The sequence below is a fragment of the Prosopis cineraria genome, unplaced genomic scaffold (genome assembly GCF_029017545.1).
Source record: "Prosopis cineraria cultivar Desert tree isolate PC_DT_omini unplaced genomic scaffold, ASM2901754v1 PC10, whole genome shotgun sequence".
NCBI lineage: Eukaryota > Viridiplantae > Streptophyta > Magnoliopsida > Fabales > Fabaceae > Prosopis > Prosopis cineraria.
This window is the reverse complement of record NW_026555341.1, coordinates 34,031,513-34,048,726: the sequence shown is the minus strand read 5'-3', so window position 1 is coordinate 34,048,726 and position 17,214 is coordinate 34,031,513. Positions and strand designations below refer to the sequence as shown.

Genomic DNA, 17,214 nt, shown 5'->3' with positions numbered 1-17,214 from the left:
AAGTGGTGAAGAGGATATAGTCCAATGTTCCCCATAGGGGAAGATATTTAGCGGGATGATATTTGAGGATAAAAAAAATGAATTAATTTTATTTTAGGACTAAAGGATTTGGAAATTTCAATTCAGGAGCATAAAAGTTCCTTTTAATGAGTTGAGTTTAAAAGTGAATTTATTAAAATAACCTTGTTATAAAAAAGAGAAATATGACTCGCAAACCACCTCATCAAAAGTTGCAAATCAAGAACAATTAGTGTCTAGTGAAAAAATGGACAAGTTAAATTTCTATTTTTTTCATCATAAAATAAGGAAATGAGTAACGAGATATAAAGTAATACTAATAAAATTATAGATTAGGGATTATTCGTGCTAAATTTTTTAGAATAGAAAAATAAATGTAAATTATCTAGTTTTTGTCACTTTTAAAAAATTGACAATAATGTTTATTAATTTGTAATTTTGCAACACTAATTTGTAACTAATATTCCTCGTTTTATAATGAAAAATGAGGATGAGGATTTAACTTGTCATTTTTTTCTCACTTACAGTAACTTGATGGTAATTTTTCCTATTTTGTAAATTTCTAAGTCAATTTGTAATTCATATTCTATTTAAAAATAAGCATGCAAATATATAATGAGTGAATACAGCAACTATTTTTTTTGGTATAAAAATGAGATAGTTTTTTAATCTCAGGCACCCAGATATATAATTTGGTGTCACAGGAAGATTCGAATGCCGTCTTGCACAAATATATATCATTAGGTGGAATTGGTGTCTTATATTCTAACCAACCAGTCTAATTTAACAAACGATAAATTGTGAAATGTGAATGGTCTTTATCATTCCATATTTGTTGACAATGAATAATATTCCATTTCTGTCACTGTAACTTCATCATATGAAATTTTCTGAGAAGCTGAAAACCGCGTTTTAAAGGAACCAACTGAAAATGACACTTCAGTCATTTGCCATGTAGTTTCTAAATCTTCTTTCAAAAGCTGTGTTTTTCTCCTTCATCACTAATCTATACATGCCATAAATGTCAAAAGAAACGACAATTAGAAAATGTTGAAGATTAATCATATTGCTTCAATTTAAACACTGCAAGAAAATGACATTAAAAGCCATTACTTTCTTTGCTCTTTTCTGTACTCTGAACTGAGCTTGATGCTATGGGGAAGAAGCTTGATGCTCTGTTTGGAAGAAGCTTCAAAGCCACAAAGTTCATCCCACTCGTCAACCTTGCCATTGCTCGCCTCGCTGTTCTCAAGAACCAAAGAGAAACACGATCCAAACAAGCCCTTTCTGATGTTCTTCAACTCCTCCAACTCGGTCACCATGAACGAGCTTTGCTTCGAGTAAGATACAGCTGTGATAAACATATGAAACAGTCTTCATTGTAGTTTATGAATATGAACTTGTTTGTAGTTCTTGGGTTTTGAAAGTCCCTATCTTGTTACAGGTTGAGCATGTGATCAAGGAGCAAGATATGATGGATGTGTATGATAAGATTGAAGGATACTTCAACCTCTTGATCGAAAGGGTTCGCCTCATTGAACAAGAAAGGTTGGTTCACTTCTTCTCAATTTTGAAATGGCACTGACTCTTTTAATGTTTAATGATTGGTCTGAAAGTTTCAATGTCTATATATGTGAAGGTAGTTTGTTAGATACAACAACAACAACAACAAGCCTAATAAATGAAATAAAATTATAAAGAACTCAAACAGCTTCAAACTCCTCGAGACATGTGGGTTTTGTTGTTGAACCTATGGTTGTTGTTGATGATGATGATGTTGCAGAGAATGTCCTGAGGAGCTTAAGGAGGCCATAGCAGGTTTACTGTACGGAGCATCAAGGTGTGGAGAATTTCCAGAGCTCCAAGAAATTCGTGCAGCTTTAACATGTCGCTTTGGTAAAGAATTCACAGCTCGTTCTGTTGAGTTACGCAACAATTGTGGTGTCCATCCTCAGGTATTTCTTTGCTTTTTGTTTTTTTAAGAATAAGGCTGATGTTGCTATTATAGGTGCCGGCCTTCAAAAAAACTCTGCCTCTGAATTAGTTTATAGGTCTGAGATTGTTACATAAGCATGTCCTGTTAGGAATTTTCTGGTGTTGGTTATCACTGTCATGAGCAGTGAATCCATTTCATGTTGATATCAGATAATGTATTGAGGTTCTCTCATGAAATAATATATACTTTCGGAATGGATTATCATCTTTTTGCTTATATGATAACAATTGTAGCTTTCATTGAGAGTTTAAATGTTGTAAGTCTTGTGTTGTCTCCCTGAGCCTTTCAACTACTTTAAAATATCTGAAGGGATTTCTTTTTATATAACTATCTGACTGTTTCAGATTCAAGCATTCTCAGTGAAAGGAATTTTAAGACTTTAAGATGAACTGATATTTGAGCTATAGTTGAAATGATATCTGAAGGGGCAACTTTCATCATGGGCATTGTTAATCTAATAGTTTCTAGCAGAGAAGTATTGTGAGTCTCACATTGTTTGTCTAATTTTCTCAACTGTTGTTTTAATATGACATTCACACTTCACATCAGTTAGTTTTAAGATCACGCTGAAAAAAATTACTTTAGTGCTCAAAGTTGGCAAATAAAAGTGCAAATATGTAACCTGTAAAAGAGAAACCTATTCCTTATTCCTTAAATTTAAGTGGATGGTCAGATAAACCCTATTTTGAAGGACATTCAATGATTATTTGGACTTCAAAATCTACTTGTGTCTTGGAATATCCTTCCACGCACTAGAGAAATCCTTTGGGATGTGCTTTTTTACTTAATTCAAGTTGTAACACCCTTCAAGAAGAATAGAAGAGTCAATGTGTTTGATGAAAGATCATCATGAAGCATCCATCACTAGTAGTGGATGCAAACTTAGTTTAAAGACTTGAGATCTTTGACTTACAATATTTTGCTGCCAAAAGCAGAGAACCTTTCTTTTCATATTAGTTTCAAGTAAACTTCTTTATGTAGTACTCCCTGAAGAAAATGTCATATGCTTCATTGTTTTTTTTCATAAGCAAAATGACAAAATTCAAGAAGTAGTTATCACATTTTTCCCAAACTACCTCTTATAAAATCAGTTTTTATATGAGACAAACTCGATTCCCTCACATGTTAAAGATTAATTTTAAAGGATATTTTAGTCCAAAATTTTTAATTTTAGAAATAATTATCATGCTTAATCAACTTTCTTAAATTGTGTGAGTTGGTTAAAATTTGCTTACATTTGAATACGGAGGGAATAATGTTCATGGTCAGTGATATAATTCATTTTTCTTGTGGTACCTGTAGATGGTCCAAAAGCTGTCAACAAGGATGCCAAACTTGGAGAGAAGAATGAAGGCACTAAAAGAAATTGCTGCTCAGAACAGTATTGTTCTGCAGCTTGAAGAAGCTTCTTCCTTATCTTTTGAGGTATATAAATTAAGGTGGCACTAGCTGAGACAGCAAACTTCAAAGTTAAAAGAACAACTTATGTTTCAGAATCTGGTGTTGTTCAATGCAGGAACAACTGAATGCAAAAACACAAAACCAACCTGAACTTAAGCTCAGGGAGAAACAGGACCTTCACATTTTACCTGAAGGAGGAAATTTTGATTGGTTATCTGATTCCTTTAAGGCTAGAGAAAAGTACAAGGATGTTGCTGATGCAGCACAGGCAGCTTTTGAGTCTGCAGCAAATGCAGCAGCAGCTGCTAGAGCAGCAATGGAACTCTACCGGTCCGAACCACATGATAATGATGATCCGAGTGTAAGAATTTTATTAATCATGAGTTTATGTGAATTTATTTTATGTTATATAAAAACCATCATGTTACATGATCCAGTTTGAGAGATAGGCTTAGGCGCAACCACAACTTTTTGCTGTTTGGTTTTGGTTAGAAGATAGGACAGCCTAGACTTCTGGCACTCATTAGGCCTTTAGAGCTCACCTCAGAATTTAATTAATGGGAGAATAAATTCTATGGATTTTTTTTTTCCTCTGATAGCCATTTATTCTGGTGAAGTTGGAGTGAAAGTTCTAGCTATCAGTACTCATCTGAGCATCTTTGTCCGTGATGAGATTCATTTAATAACAAATGCACAAATACTTCAAACACTATATTCTATTTCGTGATCAGAGTTTACCTCATGCGTCAATCTAATCTCACTCAGGATGGTACTAGCCCTCAACAAAGAAAAGTATTGAATGGGCGCGATCCTGTAAATGCTGCGTCTCAACTTGAACACAATGAAACTCTCAGTGAAAACCAAGGAGAAGAGGAGTCAGACAGGAGTGCAGAGAGGTTGGGAAAGCAAGAATACATTTCAAGATCAGATTCAGGTCATGAGGTTTTGAAGCAGAACAGTGTGCCTATGAATGAAGAAGTTGAGGTTGAGGTTGAAAGTCAAGAAAAAGAGCTACCTTTCAGTGCTGACATGGAGGTTGGACCAAGCTCCAGGCACCAAGCTCCAAATCCAGTGTCAGCATCCAAGATGCAGAGCACACCACAGTTGGACTTGCAGAAGAGGCCGTTTTCTGTGCGGACGAGACATGTGCGGACTTACTGAGCAGAAATCTTCAGTTGTGCCACTGCCATCCGCTGGCTGTGCTCAGAATTTATAAATACTCACCAAAATGAGACATTGTTGAATATCTTACCTGGGTTAGCTTGTGTGCCAGAAGTTTTTACATGTTTCTGCAAGATAGATAATATTATTGTGTGTGTATATTCATTCATAATTAATTTGGTCTATTATCTAGTTGTTTATGGACTGAATCTCCTTACAAGATTATTTTTTCCTCCAAAATAAAGGAGCCCATTTTCGTCTTCATAGTATGTAGTATTTTAGTGAATTGTGTCAATGGACCCTATTGGACTTCGTGTTTTGGGAAAAAAGTATTGAGTTTGGTGTATTGAAGCATAAATATTAAATACTTTGCCTGGCCAAGACTGTTTGTCCAAGTCTACCGGAACATTTGGAGGGCTACATGTAGCTTCTTATATCTTGAAGATAGCTTTCACTGAAAGAGATGCTGCTTACATCAACATTGAAAACATTATAAACGATCTTAAGTTGGAAGTGAGGATGAACATTTTGTCACCACATCAAAAAGATATGCATTCTAGGTGGTTGAGGTTAGATTGGATGTGGACAAACTACTTCTTGCATAGATCTCATTCTAGATGCACAAGGAATTTTTTCATGAAATTGTTGAGGTGACCGGCAGAAACGCGAATGGGAAGGTACGGGTTGCTCGAGTTGTGCCCGGAAGGACACTGTCCTTAAAAGCTATTCCGGCACACCCTCAGACGACTGGCAATTCTCCAAAATTAAACAAGCACTTCCTCGATGGAACGAGGGAACAGAACAACCGAGACCAAATGCATAAATGAAAACAGATGGAGGAGAGGAGAGAACACTGAGCAGTCAAGAGACTCTGCACTGTTATGTCTGCACACATGGCTATATATAGCCCGAAGGTGGACATGAACGTTGGAGGGTTACCACCAGATTAAAGGCTCGGTTACACTGTCATAAAATCGTTTAAAAGCTTGTCTGAAAATGGAGAGGTTACACAAATGTAAACTGCATTTAACCTCCTGTTTGGAAACGTTGGGAAGGCAAAACGTTCAGAAAATTAATTTGGTTAATGATCAAAAAATTTCAAACTTCAGACAGCCAAAATTTAAGTTTTTCCGGCAAGGTAAAAAATAATTATTTATTTTGTAAAAATAATTCGGTAAAAGAAACCCATTATCTCTTGAACTCGCGTGTAGGGGGGGCGAATCGGTTGATTTCAACTGCGATTGCCCTGAGTTAGCCTGTCTCATGTGAACGAGGCCACTTCTCCTCCAAGCCCATTTTACTAGCTCACTTCATTCCTTAATATATATATACTAGGAGATTCCTTCCTTTAGTCAATGTAGAACTTTGACACACACACACTTTTGATACACATACAACAGAAATATCTTGGAATTCAACCAAGTACAATAGCTAAACTGTTCGGCAAAATCTTAATACTTGTTGGAATGAGAAACACTCTATAGCAATGTTTTTTTTTATTCCTTTGAATCAATCAATCTCATATGTAATGAGCATTTACAAAATTATCCTTTCATATCATCAAGAAGATCAAATACCTTAATAATAAATTACATTGTTGCATTGGATCATCTTTTTAAAAAATAAAATAGGCGTGCGGATTGGTTAGCCTACCAATCAAATCAACATAGCATAAAAATCATAATTTTCAACGGCCTTACGACTCTTCATTAGATGCAAGAACAATCTAACTTCTTATATGAATTAGTTAGTTGTTTGTTTCATGGCTTTGTCCGAGGCCTTATCTATAAAAAAAAATGAATGTTAAAGTTAAGCATACTAAATTCTTAGTTTTAGTAATATCCTCTTTTAAAAAGACACGTGTCATCCTTGAAAAAAAGATATGAACTAGAAGTCCTAGTTAACATATAAGTATACTTAAAAAAAATAATTGCAACATAATCAAAATATTGAAATTTGTGAGAAATTTTTTGAAATGAGTTAAGTTTCACAAATCAGCCTTTCATGAAAGATATAAAGTTTAGACCATATCAAATCAATCTTTGACCATCTTTTTACTATCCTATAATAATGGAATGGAGAGCAACCATGGTTTTGATGATGATGGGTGTGCTTGAATTTCAGTTGACAAAAATTGATTACATGATGATGTTTGGATAATATTTGTTGAAATTGATCTATAGAAATATTTAAATAATTTTTTATAATCAATTATAAAGATGGAGAAAATGGAAAATGCTTGAATGCTAAGAATTGATTTTTAAGTAGAAAAAATGACTTATGACAAATGGAGTTTCAAAAAACAAATAAAGTGTGAAAAAATTGATGGTGTTTACATAAGATTTTTAAAGACCATGATTTGGGATCCAAGCTTGTTTTTGGATGTGTATCCAAACAGGCCTGATTTTTGCTACAAAAACTTTGTTTGGAACGCGAGAAAAATGGGCTGGGAAATGTCTGTTTTCTTTTCTTCCATGAGCCAGCACCATTTTCGAAGGACATAGGATTGTGGCAAAATAAATAAATAAATAAATAAAAATAAAAATAAAAATAACGGACAAAGGATGGGGGGACTGGGATATTGAGAAACGACGACGTCGTCTCTCTCTTTCTGAATATGCCCTTGTCTGAAATTTAGAATTACAAAAATGGCATTCCTGTCGCATAATTATGAATTAATAATTATCACTGCTGAGTGCTCACAACGAAGCCACGCAACGCCTGAGCTTCTCTTCTCTGCAGTGAAGACGATGACGAGGATGACCACAACGACGTCGTCCCGAACGTTGCTCCTCAGCAGCTTTGCCTTTCTTTCGTCGAAGCCCTGTACTGCAAAATGTTCACTCTATCTTCATCAATTGCGTAGACCTAAACCTCTTGACTACACCTCAAGTTTATGTACAAAACCACTCATCAAATCGAGGACCCTTTCATGCTACGCTGCACGTCGCAAACCTACAGTATCAACCGTATCTTCAGGCGAGGAGGGCGATGACAACACAAAAAGAGTGCTCCAAATTGCTTTGTGGATCGCTGAGGGTATCTACATTGGCTGGCTCTTCCTGCTTCCTTTTGCCCCTGTACGTAGTGCCCTTTCCAATGCTTGCCTCACCCTCTTGTGTAATTTTTTTTTTTTGTGTGGAAATTTAGCTTTATTTTTCGAATTAATCGTAGTGAACTTGTGATTGAGAGGAGGCTAAGTAACATGTGATTGGACTGTATCTGGCTAGTTCTCACTGCATTATCAATGTTCGTTATTTGTTTCATTTTAAGTGGAAGCTTTCAGTCTTACATTATGTTATGAAATCTGTACGGCTGGTGAAGCAAACTATTGTATCTAGTACATAAATAGCACATGAATATGCTCCTTTGTTTTCTTTCTTTCTTTCATTTTGGTTTTCTGCTTTTGTTTTGTTTGGCTGTTGCGCGAGAGAGAAAAACAATCTTCGTGGCAAGTTTTTTTATGTGAAAGGTTCCTCTTCTCTGCTTTCTTAAGTTGCTGCTTGTGATTGTGGTCTCTCGTTCAGTTAGGCATGCCGTCTTGAACATCTTTAGTTAATCTCCAATCATTTGTATTTTTTGACTTATGATCTGTTTGTTTTGAACTGTGAAAAAAGCAACACTGGACTGTGTTGCAATGCTTGGTGACAAGAGATCTCAAAAGAGTAAGAGCATTTTCTTTGGCACTTTTGGAGCTAACCTTTTCATCGTTTCACCTTCTGGTCGTTAATGGATTTATTCATAAGGAAAACCTGATCCATAGATGGTCTCTGCCTCTTTGCTCAACATCGAAGAGCAGAATTCTGAGATTTGCTTGATCCTTGATATTTTTTTGGTTGACAAGGCACTTTTAGAGGCTAACAACTTTTAAATAATACTTGGATTGGATTGGATAGCATTTGATCAATGAGCCAAGTGAAAAGCACTAAACAACTACATTTTCATCTTTTGGAATTTTCTACACATCTTTTGATGCGCATGTCAGATACATTTAGCTTTTGTCTTTACGTGACAACTTAGCTTTTGGGTTGAAATAGTAGTTGATATTACTTCAGCTTTTGAGTTGAGTAATTCTTGATAGTCTAAGGGAATCAGAGACTCCTTTTGTCTTTACTAACTACTGGAAGATGAAAGTGGTCATCTGGGCTAGTGTTTGTTTCAGCATCATCATTCGATCATTGACAGAAAGTAATGCCTTTATTTTGTGTGATGTTGCGTCTTTCTATGTGATATGATTATTAACCAAGTTGCTCATGTGGGATGTGGCTTTGTTGAGAAAACTTCCCCCCTCCTCTCTTATCTTGTGCTGGCAATCCACATGACATATGATACCTTGACGTTGTATTCCACATGTATTGACTTTTAATATATAATACCGGAGATATTTGATTTGACCTTTTTGTCTTTTGAGAAAAGAAGCTAAAATCTTAAATTTCACTTGTATCAGGGAGATCCTGTATGGGCCATCAGTAAAGACACAATAAACTCTCTCGTGGGCCTTTCTCTCAACTTCTTTTTCATACTGCCTTTCTCAAACTTTGGTACGTTGACTATGTTTACTTACTGCTCCTGCGTAATGCAGATTGATTGCTTTTGGTTGCATGGCAGAGAATCTTGAGCCATATTGAATCTATGGGCCTTCCATTGTCATTAAGTCTGATTAATGCTCAAAAATTAATCTGCTCCTTATTTTTGGTCAAGCTACTTCCTGCCATAATTGTATAATTGTATTTGTGAATAGATTGGTTAGGGTTTCTCTGTTTAATGAGGCGATGATCTTGTGTTCTTTTCTTTTTGTTTTTTCAAGATGGTACCTAGAGAATTTCCATGATTCTGAGATAATATTTGCATTAAATATTACTTATGATTCTTTGTCAATTTAAATGGAAAAGTAGTACGTTCTTGGGTGCTTAAATGATGCTGGATCAACAAGTACAGGGTAACGTTTTCTCTTGATTAATAAACGGGTCCTCCTTTCTCTTTCTCTCTCTTAGCAGGAGCAGATCCTTTTGGAGAAGGGAAGATTGCTTTAGTATAGCCAGTTTTTTAACATAATATAAATATAAATGCGCATACACATGTATGCAGCAGACCTAAGTTTTTGAAGAATTATTCGGTGTGTATTCTGTTTACTGTATGGGGTTTTCAAAGAAAGAATATTATGGTTTTCCTTACTTATAGTGACTTCTGCAATCAAATTTTTGGCAGAGTAGTTGGCATTCGTGTGATGGAGGCTCCAGTTCTTCATCCTGTAAGCATCATTGAACGAAGTTAATAATTTGATTTGTATCCAATGGAGCGCACACAATGTGATTAGAAAATCTTTCTGATGTTGCCGAGTTTGTTGCTTCAGATGTCTGAAGGACTATTCAACTTTGTCATTGGCTGGACATTCATGTTTGCCCCTCTGCTGTTCACAGATCGTAAGAGGAATAGATACAAAGGATCTCTGGATGTACTTTGGGGCCTGCAGATGTTCCTGACAAACAGTATGTTTCATACTATTTTCTTTGCTTGACTGGTTGATTCCCCATGCATTATGCGAAAATTGAAAAATAAGTTTTATCATTCATGACTTGTAAGTAGTGCGACTTGGGCTAGATCTTTATCATTGATATATTGATTTAGTGGCAGCAACCGGTTTTAATTTCTATTTTAACATTTAACAAAAACCGTTGATAGGCACTAGCATTATGCTTTCTTTTTAAATGCAATGTTTCCTTTTCACTTCCTGGATTTTGCCATGCATATAATGAAATTGCTTTATGAATCACCCAAGTTTCTTTTACTGGAGAGAGCAACATTTTTTAGAAAGCAAAAATTAGCATGGTCTCTTGGCTTACTTCTAACCTTATTGAAATATCTACCACAATAATAGATTATTACTACACACGTGTTACAGTACTTCCAAAAATATAAACTCTTGCATTTAAAAGCTTGTGGGGGCACGTTTTCCAACTCTCTTGCAATTGATTCTTTTGATAAAGTTCCACCGCATGTGACACGTGTTACAGTACTTCCAAAAATATAAACTCTCCTGCATTTAAAAGTTTGTGGGGGCGTGTTTTCCAACTCTCTTGCAATTGATTCTTTTGACAACGTTCCACCACATGTGCATTCATTATGTACTCCTATTGCATTGTCACAACAATAACAACAAACTTACGGCAATCACTTTCAGACCTACACATCAAAGTTTTCCTTTTCCTTGATGTATCATGCAATTACATTACATATTATTATGGTTATTTTTTCTCCTTGTACCAGCATTTTTGATACCATATATGGCTATCCGATTGAATGATGCTGATGATGACAACATTCAAAGCAAACACTCACAGTTAGGCGCTGTAATGACAAAGGGTGCTCCAATTGTGGGAATCATTGGAGGGGCTGCGTGTCTTCTATCTCTATGGTGGGCTCTATATGGTAGAATGGATGCAAATTTTGGAGGCATAGCAGAGAGATGGGATTTCTTGTTGGATTATCTCGGTTCAGAAAGGCTGGCGTATGCATTTATATGGGATATATGCCTCTACATCATCTTTCAGCCATGGTTGATTCAGGAGAACCTCCAAAATGTCCAGGAAACCAAGGTTTTTACAGTTAAGTATCTTAGCTATGTCCCTGTGGTTGGCTTAATTGCTTATCTTCTTTGCTTGGATCAAGAAGTGGTGTGACTTGCAAGAAACTTCTTAGGTAGAAACGATTTTCATGTAGTAAGTAAACAAAGTCATTCATGGAGAGAGATGTTAACTTGCCAAACTCATTAAATACTTACAGGTTTATTCGTGATTGACTTGGTTTACTTACTTCTTATGTTGTGATTTTACTCAAAAACTTCTGTGGTTCAGGATGTTTATGTTGCAAAGAAATATATTGACACACACACCCTATATTTACCTTTCAACATTTTCTGTACTCCTTAATTTATTAACTTTCTTGCGTGCAATGTTTATTTATTATACTTGCATACTTTTCAATGTGTTATGAGTGACCAAAAAATTATCAAATTGGTATGAACATGATTTGAAGAATTTGTGAAACCGAAACATTTTAGGTTTTACGTTTAGAGTTTATGTGATATGTTGGATGGAAAAGAATTGTGCATGAAACCATGAGCTCTTGGATCAACTGGCAAGAGTTGTTCTAGCTGAACTAGAGGTCTCAAGTTTGAGTTTTGAGAATGCAGCAACATCAGTGGCCAAGGACGCTTACTCTTGTGATATTTGTGATGTTTTAATTTAGATTAGTCTGGGCTCTGTTAAGTTCTCAGAGCTCAATTGGGGCAAGCATAGGATGCCGGGTACTCACAAAAAGAAAGAAAGAAAGAAAAGAATTGTTCATGTAGAATCTAATGTTAATCATTCATCAATATGGCAGAATCTATATGTCATTCCCTTCATAAACCAGAATTTGAGCATATTGATAAGAGTGGGCATTAATTTTAATTTCTTTGCCAATATTTTTAGTAAAACTCACTCAGTCTAAAATTTGGCATTTCATGTTAAAATTTTGAAGATAAAAAATCATATCAAGCGAGCTGTATATTTCATTTTGAATAATGCAGGACTGCATATGTGATGTAAAGAGAAAATATTATAATTTTAAATATAATGATAGAATGTAACTATCACTTTACTTTCCTTATAAATACTGTTAATCATAAATTAATACTGGATCTATCTAACTTTCCGAGCATATTGGTCAGCAAGCGAACATTGTTGTTTTTTAAAAGTTTGTTTAAGGTGTTTTTGTTTATCGTGCATGTGTATGATATTTAAATTCATAAACGTTCAATTATGCTTTGTTTTTTTTCCCCCCCAGTTAATTGGTCATTACGGACCCCAAAAAATAAAAGTCAACTTGAATAGCTCAGGTAATTCTTCTCAAAACTACCACACATGGTTGCTTCGGTACAACTCGTGCCAGTTTGCTTTAGCAAGGGAGCATCTTCGACGTATGCGTAATGTTTTGTAAGATTAGTATTGTGGATTGATAGAGAGGTGAGAGTTATGAAATGATGGATAGTTTCATACCAAAAAAAGAATGATGAATATGTGGAAATGGAGATATCACTTTATTCATGTCAATCGACAGTCATGCTTCTAATCTCTCTATCACCCATGGTTAACAGAATTGGGTTTTGAAACGAATACACAAATGGGGAAAAAAAATATTATGTGACACAAGATGGAATGAAAGTGTTGGTCAAGAGATTAAGAGGTATTAAGTTGAACTGATTGGAATTTGAATCAATTTATTTTGAAATCTCATATTTGAGTCTTAATATATGTAACCACATTAGATAAAAAATTATTGAAGCCATCCGCGAGGTGTCATGAAGTTATCACTGGCACTAAAATGGTCACAATAGGATTTCTGACAGAACGAATATTTGGATTAATTTGGATAGAAAGTGGTAATATTTCAATTTTCTGAACATATTGGGAAATAGAATAACAACTAATGAACAAATGTCCATTTTTCTCCTTTTATGTGAGGAGGCATTTGAACGAACAAGTGTAGGATCCACTGTTGAGCTTTATATTGTGCAATGCTCAATTTTTGTGAATCTTATTATTAATTTTACAACTTTTATTACTCAATTTTAAAGATTTTTCATTTAGTTCTTAACACAAAATAGTTAAAAAGAAAATCCCTTTTACACTTTAAATGCCGCGAGAGTCCTCATTTGAAGGATCCTTGCAACACAATTAAATATAATTGTTATTTTGCTGTACTTAATTATCAATTAATCTTATAATATGTAATTATGTTGGGGAGAATTCTCCTTTCCTGAATTTCATCTCATTTTTTCAAAAAAGGAAAAAATATATATTTGAATTAGTATTTATTTTTTCACAAGAGAGCAAATGACTAACTATAGAATGCTCTTCATTTGCATGAATGAGAAATCAAACCCCTTATAACATGTTTAAGGAACGAAGCGAGATAGCCACTACGCCACATGTTTAGTGAATCTGCATCTTCTAATCTATTGATATGCTGGCCCTCAAAAAAAAAAAAAAAATCTACTGATATGAGTGCAAAGAGGAAAACCAGGAGACCAGTCCATTCATCTAGAGGTCAAAAATCAAAATTTGATTACTTCACGGATATTTTCGTTCAAAAAAAAAAACAAGAAGAAGAAGAAGAAGAAGATTACTTCACGGATATTTTTGGGGGGGTTTCCCCCTCCCCGCCATTTAAGGCTACCCGCACAGGTCTCTTCCCCTACTCTTTGTTCTTCCGTGCTATTCCTCAATCACATTCTATCATCTCAACTCGCTCCTAAAGGGCAAGGACTCAAAACACTTCCATAATCTCTATTACATTATTGTCTTCATCTTCAAATGCGCGTGTTTCCGGTCATATAGAGGATTTTATTCATGAATTTATCTTGTTCTAGGTTCAAGAAATGGCAGCAAAAATTGGATTGCTGGGGCAAAGTTTTGTGGAGCGGAACAGAGAAAGGTTGCTTCCTAAGAGCAATCATTCCGATTTGGAATATTGTAATGGAGGCAATTGCTTGGTTTTCCGTGCGCTTTCGGACCGCATCGCTCAAATATATCGGAAATTATATAAGATGGGTCACTCCGATCCACGAAAGGTGTTGTTTGCCATGAAAGCTGGGTTATCTTTAGCTATCATCTCGCTAGCTATATATATTCAGGATCATTCTCCTTTCAGCAAGCTTACACGGTACTCCGTTTGGGCGATTCTCACGGTCGTTGTCGTTTTTGAATTCAGCGTTGGTAATAATTATAATGTTATGCTCATTTTGTAAAAGGAAACGGTGAGAGAATGGAGAGAATTTTCACATTGATGGTGTTGTTTTAATTTCTCAAGTTTAATTAAGATTGCGATTAGTTTTTTAATTTTCCCCCTTTCCTTTCTTCTATGGTAGGTGCAACCCTTACCAAAGGATTCAATCGTGCTCTGGGAACATTTTCTGCAGGAGGGCTTGCTCTGGGTATTGCACGATTATCCGTGTTAGCTGGAAGTTATAATGAGCTTGTTATTACAATCAATCTGTTCATAGCAGGTTAGACGTTTATTTTTGAACTTGTTATAGTTTGTGTGATATTAGTCAATCTGACGGCTAGCTCAGCCCTTTATATTTTTCATTTGCTACCTCTGCTTGTGGGAAGATAATTCATTGCACTTGCTGTTATGCCTTGGCTTTGTCATGCCTTTTCATTATTACAGAAAATTTCTATTTTTTATGCCTGCACTGCTACTTTTGTGTTTTGCAGGGTTTTTTATCACGTATGTCAAACAGTACCCTGCAATGAAGCCATATGAATATGGATTTCGTGTTTTTTTGTTGACATTTTGTGTTGTATTGATATCTGGGAGAAGGACGTCAGAGTTTTTTTTCACAGCTGCGTCAAGATTAGTTTTCATTGCTCTCGGTGCGGGCATAAGTCTTTTTGTTAATATTTTAATATGCCCCATCTGGGCCGGGGAGGATCTGCACAAATTGGTGGTAAAAAATTTCAATGGTGTTGCCAAATCTTTAGAAGGTTCGATCAAACTTCCAGATACCTCACCTGTAAATACTTGCTTTATGTAATTCGCGTCTAATTGCCTCATTTAAGCTCTTTTTTCCACTGACAACGAATGTAGCTAATATCAGTATTACTTTCTTTAGGTTGTGTAAATGGTTACCTGCAATGTTTTGAATACGAGAGGATCCCTTCAAAAATTCTTATTTATCAAGCTTCGGATGACCCTCTTTACAGTGGCTACAGATCAGCAGTACAATCGTCAAGTCAAGAGGAGTCTCTGGTATTATCATCTCACAATTCTGATATCCTATTCAAATGTTGAAAGTACTATTTAACTCAACAATTTCACCTTACTCTTGAAGTTAGAATTTGCATTATGGGAACCACCTCACGGCCCATACAAGACGTTCAGCTATCCTTGGAGAAGTTACGTGGAACTCAGTGGAGCTTTAAGGCATTGTGCTCTGATGGTCATGGCAATGCATGGGTGCATACTTTCAGAAATACAGGTAAGACCGTCAGTTGATGTTTCTTTTTATTCTATGTGGTAAGTGAAAGATTTATAGTAATTATTACTGTTTGATGATGAGATTATCATTTGCTTCAAACAACTTAAAATGAGTGCCAGGTATACCTCGCCTGGGATTCTCTTTTAAAAGACCATATATGGTTTGAATGAATAGCACGTTCTAATGCTATCTGATCTTTCCTAAGTAAAAGAAGCTAGAGTCTAAGGAACTAGGAAATTTCTCTATTTGAACACTTCTTGATCATTTTTATTAGAAAAAAACTCAGGGTTGTACTGTCTGCCCACAAACTAAATGTGAAATCTCAGGAAAAAAGGCCAAGTACAGAAAATCATGATGATGCATTCTTTTTAAGGTTCCCTTCTAATTTATTCAATAAATGCAGGCACCACCTGAAAAGAGGCAGGTCTTTCGAGAAGAGCTTCAAAAGGTTGGGATTGAAGGAACAAAAATACTACGTTTACTTGGAAGCAAAGTTCAAAAGATGGAGAAGTTGAGCGGGAGAGGCATACTGTTTGAAGTGCACGAGGCAGCCAAGAAATTGCAAATAAAGATCGATCAACAATCGTTCCTTCTAGTCAGTTCCAAGAGCTGGGAAGCTGCAAGACATCCCAATGAATTAGAACAAACCGAGAATTTGATACAGGATCACATGCCACCACAAAGTGAAGCAAAGGATATTTCGAAAGACTCTTGCATCCGGAAATGGAGCTCTGTAGATAATGTCAGGAAAATGGGATCATGGCCTTTTCTCCCGCTTGATGCAGATGCCATGAATGTGATGGATGAGGAAAATTCCGCTGTATATGAAAGTGCAAGTTCCTTGTCTTTAGCAACATTTGCTTCACTTTTAATTGAGTTCGTTGCAAGACTTCAGAATCTTGTGGATGAATTTGAAGAATTAAGTGAGAAAGCAAACTTCAGAGATTCATCAGACTAGCCAGAGTAAGCAGGTGGTTAGACTTTGAGCACGAGTGTACAGGCGCTTTTGTTTAAAAAAAGAGAAAAAATGCCCTGCTCATTAGGTCAGTACAAAACAATTGAATACTGAATCACAATTTGTAAATGATTAAATTCAAATGCGGAATTTAGGTATTTGCTATGTTTTGTTAAAAAACATGATAGTCAAGAAACTTAATGTTTTTTGCACAAGGTAAACTAATGAATGTTACCTGAGTGGGATATTTTGATTCACTACTAGCTTATTATTTCTACTAGTGTTTAAGTAAGCTTTTGTACTGATTTGAATCTTTATGTATGCTGCAAGAGAGTAATACGTTTCTGTATTTGGTATGAAGTTCCAGAAATGCAATTTTTGGAATAAAACCTGTCATTTTCATTCTGATACGAGAGGATTGGGATATTGGATTTGACGCAATGACATTGTTTTTCTTCTTTAAATAAACCTTGTGGGGACAGCATTCACTCTTCCCACCTCCCCCCTCCCCCTCCCCCCGAGGCGCGGGGAATGAAGTAGGAGTTTTATTCCATACATTAAGAGGGTTTAGACTCACATCCCACCGCACCCTTATCATCTTAATTAGTCTCAAGTGATATCAATAAAATAGGAGTTCAAACAAGTGTTTGAAGATATCTA

General features: G+C 35.6%; 3 protein-coding genes across 5 annotated transcripts; all 3 read left to right on the top strand.

Annotated features, from left to right (window-relative positions):
- Nucleotides 1-765: 765 nt before the first annotated feature.
- Nucleotides 766-4,840, top strand: LOC129323086 (uncharacterized). Its single transcript, XM_054969641.1, has 6 exons — nucleotides 766-1,358; nucleotides 1,463-1,566; nucleotides 1,802-1,973; nucleotides 3,317-3,439; nucleotides 3,531-3,776; nucleotides 4,181-4,840. The coding sequence occupies exons 1-6, from the start codon at nucleotides 1,173-1,175 to the stop codon at nucleotides 4,574-4,576; spliced, it is 1,227 nt and encodes a 408-aa protein (XP_054825616.1). The 5' UTR covers nucleotides 766-1,172; the 3' UTR covers nucleotides 4,577-4,840.
- Nucleotides 4,841-7,282: 2,442 nt separating this feature from the next.
- Nucleotides 7,283-11,488, top strand: LOC129322886 (uncharacterized). 2 transcript variants are annotated; one of them, XM_054969337.1, is made up of 5 exons: nucleotides 7,283-7,656; nucleotides 9,024-9,117; nucleotides 9,790-9,827; nucleotides 9,930-10,065; nucleotides 10,844-11,488. In XM_054969337.1, the coding sequence occupies exons 1-5, from the start codon at nucleotides 7,327-7,329 to the stop codon at nucleotides 11,254-11,256; spliced, it is 1,011 nt and encodes a 336-aa protein (XP_054825312.1). In that variant the 5' UTR covers nucleotides 7,283-7,326; the 3' UTR covers nucleotides 11,257-11,488. The 2 variants fall into 2 exon arrangements, with proteins under 2 accessions (XP_054825312.1, XP_054825313.1); XM_054969338.1 differs by lacking the exon at nucleotides 9,790-9,827 and having other exon boundaries at nucleotides 9,997-10,065.
- A 2,166-nt stretch (nucleotides 11,489-13,654) lies between these two features.
- Nucleotides 13,655-16,827, top strand: LOC129321554 (aluminum-activated malate transporter 4-like). 2 transcript variants are annotated; one of them, XM_054967356.1, is made up of 7 exons: nucleotides 13,655-13,803; nucleotides 13,989-14,334; nucleotides 14,487-14,624; nucleotides 14,836-15,105; nucleotides 15,234-15,370; nucleotides 15,453-15,599; nucleotides 16,003-16,827. In XM_054967356.1, the coding sequence occupies exons 2-7, from the start codon at nucleotides 13,998-14,000 to the stop codon at nucleotides 16,555-16,557; spliced, it is 1,584 nt and encodes a 527-aa protein (XP_054823331.1). In that variant the 5' UTR covers nucleotides 13,655-13,803; nucleotides 13,989-13,997; the 3' UTR covers nucleotides 16,558-16,827. The 2 variants fall into 2 exon arrangements, with proteins under 2 accessions (XP_054823331.1, XP_054823330.1); XM_054967355.1 differs by having other exon boundaries at nucleotides 13,721-13,877.
- Nucleotides 16,828-17,214: the final 387 nt, after the last annotated feature.